Genomic DNA, 6,000 nt, shown 5'->3' on the forward strand with positions numbered 1-6,000 from the left:
TCAATAAAATTAATGACAGTTAACAAATCGACCACAATTTTCTATGGTCTACACTCTGATCTTAAAGACCATAGAAATAACGTTATAAAATGTGCAAAACTGAAGTTGAACCACGAGCCGCAGGCGAGTGGTTTCACTGCAAAGTTTTGAACATTTTATGGCGTCATTTCTATGGTCTATAAGAGTGTAGACCATAGAAAATTGTGGTCGATTTGTTTTTTAAAATAACATTTTTTTTAACGAAAAACCAAAAACAAAACAACCGGCACTGCGTGACATGTTAGGTCATTTCCATGGTCTATACTCTCATAAACCATAGCTCTCGATCAATCGGCTTGCAAGGATTCGCTCAGGTATTGTAAAAAATAAAAGCGAGTAGGCTGTGTATAAATATGGGACGGGGACAAGGGGACGGGGACATCGGGACGCGTATGGTACGCGGGGACGTGTGGGACGAGGACGCAGGGACGTCAAACACAGGGACGCGGGGACGTCAAATAGGGACGCAAGGGGACCCGGGAGACATTTTGTTTGAATATTTGAAGCAAGAGAGGGTCAGCTGGAGAGCGAAGGTGGTTTTGAACAGTTTTTGATAAATCTATCAAAGGACTCTGACCTAATTGAGGTTTTTTTAAGATCGACTGATACAATGGCAGGATTTAATCGGAAAACCGATTAATTCAGGATATAGCTGCAGAGCAAGTAAGACATACAGTGGAACCTCGATATAACGAAGGGCCAAGGGACATGGTCATATTTGTTCGCTATAACGAGGTTTCGTTATCGGCGTACTTTTCCAAATATTTTACTACAACTGGGGTAAAACATCGTTCCTTATACCGAGGACTTTGTTCAGCATAGAAGTTCATTATATCGAGGTTCCACTTTTTTAAGGGGAGGCAAGAGAACTTACGCGTTATTTCTAATTGTATATACTAACAGCCATTTCGATAAAGAAAGTTGTTGGGTGCGTGATTTCAGTTAGTCTATTATGTACACTTTCAACTCTATATTTAGTCCTGTGCTGAAGACAATTTTCACATCTTTTTTCCTTTCCTCCTTCCCCGCCTCTTTTTAACCTTCCGGGTCGGTATATTTTTTCTCCAAGTTCCTGAAAGCAGGGGCGTAGCTACCTGTAAGCACGGTACGCACGTGCGTACCTGAAAAGTCCAGGGTAAAAAAATAACCAAATAAAGAAAGAAAGAAGGTGAATACCTAAAAAGCTTTAAAACAAAATATGATTATTATAAAAGGCACACTTTGCCCTAATTCATTTAACTGCGCTTGTTTCTGGGAAATGTTATTTTCTAAAAGAACAGAATGTATTCTTCCACAACCGATTGTCAGTTTTCAGGAAAGCGACGTGAGTTACTTGTGTACCGAATATTGAATGTACAGTATATTTAGGAGGAAAATAGCCCGCAGATAGCAAGGTGAATAGTATAAAGCGTGATTGGCTCATCCTGTCTTTGCAGTGGACTAAGTAGGGCACGTTTACGTGAACGCGGGGTATGATGATTTATTTCATATATCATTAACGCAGGGTGCTTTTGTTGGTCAAAAACAATTAATCAATGCACCTGAATCTTGTTTGGGACGTTGAATGGGGAAGGATTTGGAATTAAAATTGTTCCTACTTCTGGAAAAATCCTGGTTATGCCCCTGGAAGGAAGTTCCAAACCACGTTGAGTTATCCCTTTATACCACGAGTTTGTGGGCGTCGCAGCTAGTCTCCTGGCTACAAATCACGCTATACGGAAACTACGCCCTCGCCGTTTGGATAGTGCTGCAGCTCATATAACAAGGTTTTCCAGTTGGTGATGAATAAATAGATCGGGACAGGATTTATACTTTTACATTGCTGTAAGCTTAATGAATAATCAGAAGCTGAATTGTTCTTGCCTCACGTATATATACAGTAGAACCCCGGTAACTCGAACTCCCCGCTAATTTGTTGTAATTCGTTTACCTACCGAGCACTTAGGAGTTCTTAAGAACTCATCGAAACATGGTTTTTATCCCAGGGAGTGGGGGGTACTCCAGATTTCAAGTGACGCCCGGGGATGATCGAAGAATTTTGGGGGGTTTTCGATTCCGGGATTTTTTGGGGTGAAAAGATTTGGCAAGTATTGTTTTGGGTGGCTTGATTTAAGTAGGGATTAGATTCGTGGTGGTGCCCGCATATGCTGCCCGCGTAGTTCTGCCTGCAAAGTACAACCAAACTTGTTTTGCTTTCTTGAAATTTTAAAGGCTCGGAAATTCGACTTGGGATTTTTTAATTTGGGGGGCTAATTATTGGTCCAGGGATGATGTTTTGGATTTTGTTGGAAGCCCTAGATAGGGATTTTTTCGGGTTTTGACTTTTGCCCCCATACGATCATCCCTGTCACTTGAAATCCGGAGTACTCCCCCGCGCCCACCCCCACCCCCACCCCATACCGCAGGGGTTGTTAAAAATTTATTTACAGGCGATCCCAACCTCGTCCCCAGGGCTTTTCCCTTAAAAAATGGGTGGGGCCCACCCATTTTTAAGGGAAAAGCCCTGGGGACGAGGTTGAGGCGATCCGAGCCGCTGAAAGCCATCCAGCGGCTTCCCGCATGAAAGTTCGTTTACACCGCCATATTCAAAATGGCGGCTGCCATAACCGATCCAAACGAACGAAAAGAATCACCTTTACCGACTGTAAATGAACGCTTGGGACATCTAAAACCTTCAAGAGAACTGCTTGAATATTACAGAAGGAAAATTGCGGAATATGATGGCGAATACGACGAAATGGCCCGTAAACTGGAGCTTTACAAATGTACCTATGAAGAACAGGTAAGCTTAATGTTTTTTGTATTAACAGTTAACAGAGAGCTTGCAACTCTGTATTTTGTCGCCGCTATACTTATTTATGTCATTGAGTTTAAAGAATTTTCCCTCCCTAAATTTTAAGCATAAAACACAGTGGGAATTGCGACAACGTGAAGAAGAAATCGCTGAACTACAGAAAGCTCTTAGTGACATGCAGGTCTACCTCTTTCAAGAACGTGAACATGTTTTGAGGTTGTATGCGGAGAATGACAGGCTAAAAATACGTGAAATTGAAGATCGCAAGAAGATACAACAATTGCTAAGCCTTTCTAAGACTACAGCACCAGAAATAACATATTTCCACCACCAGCCTCCTGCCAAGGCTATTGTCATCCAACATAAACCCAAGGATAAAGATGAACCGGGTAGGACAGCTAGGAGACGACCTCTGACTGGACGCGGTCCGGGGGGACACAAGAGAGGTAATTTCTATGGAGTTACCCCAAGGGAACGATTATTCATTGCGCCCCATGCGGGTTGATTCTCAGTAGAAGCTTCTGGTATGTTATTGTCTCTAGCTCGGCTAGTTTAAGGGATGTTCCATTCCATCATTTATTCCAATCGCCTCCCACATCCCTATCCATGGATGAGCGTCCTCTGCAGAAAACTAGTAGGAATCCGTTTTAAAGGGACATACACAAAATGAGGAGAGTTGAAAAGATTTTTTTCCAAAAAAAGGTGAGGTGGTAGAAATCTGCTCATCCATGGGTTGGCGGAAGGGGTGTTCCATTGTTTTTAGGCACTTCTTTTTGTCTAATATATACTAACTGTCACTGTTACTTACTGGGTAGGGTATGCAGAAACTTAAACTAGGCAAGGCTGTGCTGTAAGATTGAGAAAGACTGCACGGAACCCAGTACCCTAGAACTGTGCAATCAAAGGTGCTCAGGGTATGACTCCTTAGTGGCCTCTGGGTGCTGAACACATTCCTTATTTGAAGGCCCAGACTGCACCTACTCACCTTGGACCAATTTAGGTTTCTGGGAAACTGCCCACCTACCCCTCCCCTAAGCTAACATTAACACTCACTTCTCACTTAGGACAAAATGTTGGCTTAGGGGAGGCTAAATATTGATCACTCATTTTAAACCTTACCCAATTAAGTTTTAATTGTAACCAAGTTTGCTGAGTTGACATGTTAATTTTACTTGTCTTACATATGGAGATTCCTCTGGAAATGTGCATCTAGTTAAAAACCCAGCTGAAATGGAAGACAACCAGACCCTTCTGCTTCAAATAGAGTCACTGCAAGCTCAACTAGAAGAGCAGACCAAGCTGGCAAAAGAACAAGTTGATGCACTGTTGGAAGATCGTCGAGTACACATGGAGGAACAACAAGCACAGAGAGAACGAGATTCAGACAAGATACTAATGATGCAGGAAAAGCTACGGAAAACACATGATCTTCTTTATGACAGCACAAAGGATTTCCTTGAGCTTAAATATGAGATAAGGGCCAATGAGAGACACTGGATGGTGGAAAGAGACAGACTTGTCCAAGAAATTGATCACTTGCGAGAACAGCTGGATGTGTCAGGTGCAAGCATATTGGAAGTGTCGGGTGAAGTAGTTGAACCTCGTCAGGCACAGCTCATTGCTGTACAGTCACTAAGACATCAGCTTGAACAGTCACAGAAACTTGCAGAAATGTACCGAGAGCAGTGTATTGGTCTAGAAGATGAGTTGGCAAGGATAAGGGAACGCACTGATGTTAGTGAGGACATTTTCAAGGAGCGAGCAGAGAAGATGAGTAAGAGATTGGTTTTGATGAATTCCAGATATGAGAACTTAGAAAAGAGAAGGGCTTTGGAAGTTGAAGGGTTTAAAACAGACATTAAAATGCTAAGAGACAAGCTTAAGAATGTTGAAAAGCAGTTATTCAAGGTAAGCCCCTGTGTTTTCAGGGCTTTGTTTACAATTATTATTATTGTTTTGGAAAGTCAGTAAGTTCTATATTAATATTTTATCAGCAGAGTAAGCTATTGAAATGAAGCTGCTGCAGGCATGGATCCACACCGGTTTCCACCGTTTTACGAAAATCAGTCAACGTTTTCATAAATAAATAAATTTTTCTTGAAAAAAACTTTCCAAGTTAAAATCTGGACAATATTCTGACTGAATGACTCAGAGACCCGGGAAAGAGTGACTTTAGGGAGTAAAAATCAAAAAAAAATTTTCACAGGGGTACATGCCCACGGATCCCCCTACAAACGTATGCCTTCAGTGCTCGTTTAGGAAAATGGTCAGTATTCATCCTAGATCCACACCTGTGCTGAGTCTGGTAGAGCTAAAAAATAAAGTTGAGACCATGTTAGACTTGTCACAAGTTGACTGTGTGAGTGCCAAAGGCACAAGGAATGCTTGCGAATTAGGCCATGCCTGCTTAGTTAAGTTTGAAACAAGGAATCTGATTGCAGATTCATCGTTTACAGCATGTAAAGATTAGTAAAAGATGGAGAAAACTTTACAATAAATCATCACTGTTCAAAATTACTTCACTGCACAATAACCTTAAAAAGATTTGGTTTGAATGACTGAAATTTTCCTGTTCATTTCAGGTTACTGTTAACATGGGTGATGACTATGATGAAGAAGTTCTTAGGAATGTGCGGAAAACTGCTGGAAAATCAAAGAAACTTGTTGGAGAACTTCATAATCTTAAGGCCAAGATTTATTCATTAGAAAATGATATCAGACACATGGGATAAACATTTTTTTTGTTGTTGTTGACCTTTTTACCACTTTGAACTTTAATAAGCCAAGTAATTTTAACGTATGAGTAATGCATCAGTCAATTCCACCTGCGCACAGCCCCCCCCCCCCCCCCCCCCCCCCCCCCCCCGAGGGGGGCTGGGCACAATAGCATTTTCTTTGCCTTGGATGACAAATTCCTGGGGGTGGGGACTCTTGAGCTGTCAAATCCCCCACAGTGGGGACGCAAAAAGAGGGTAAATGTCCCATCCTCTGTCAACACTGCACTGCAACATTTTTTATTGATCGCACAGTCAAATAGTGCCATTTTAAGCATTTTAATGTGTGATTTTTTGTTTCAATTAACTTCTTCCTTTGTGATAGTGCTAGGATTCTAATTAAGACTTCACACCGCAACGACATGCACCAGTTTATGGTTTTAGTATTGATAT

At 41.6% G+C, this 6,000-nt stretch overlaps 1 protein-coding gene across 1 annotated transcript; it reads left to right on the top strand.

Annotated features, from left to right (window-relative positions):
• The first annotated feature begins 2,626 nt into the window (after positions 1-2,626).
• Positions 2,627-5,652, top strand: LOC140923108 (coiled-coil domain-containing protein 77-like). Its single transcript, XM_073373177.1, has 4 exons — positions 2,627-2,821; positions 2,940-3,279; positions 4,023-4,741; positions 5,416-5,652. Exons 1-4 carry the CDS (start codon positions 2,630-2,632, stop codon positions 5,563-5,565), a joined length of 1,401 nt encoding a protein of 466 aa, XP_073229278.1. The 5' UTR covers positions 2,627-2,629; the 3' UTR covers positions 5,566-5,652.
• Positions 5,653-6,000: the final 348 nt, after the last annotated feature.

The sequence above is a fragment of the Porites lutea genome, chromosome 13, assembly GCF_958299795.1.
Source record: "Porites lutea chromosome 13, jaPorLute2.1, whole genome shotgun sequence".
Classification (NCBI taxonomy): Eukaryota; Metazoa; Cnidaria; class Anthozoa; order Scleractinia; family Poritidae; genus Porites; species Porites lutea.

Coding starts and splice junctions, on each gene's coding strand:
- LOC140923108 (XM_073373177.1), top strand. CDS start 2,630: ATGGCGGCTGCCATAACCGATCCAAACGAACGAAAAGAATCACCTTTA. Junction 2,822..2,939: donor AATGTACCTATGAAGAACAG/GTAAGCTTAATG, acceptor CTAAATTTTAAG/CATAAAACACAGTGGGAATT. Junction 4,742..5,415: donor TTGAAAAGCAGTTATTCAAG/GTAAGCCCCTGT, acceptor TGTTCATTTCAG/GTTACTGTTAACATGGGTGA.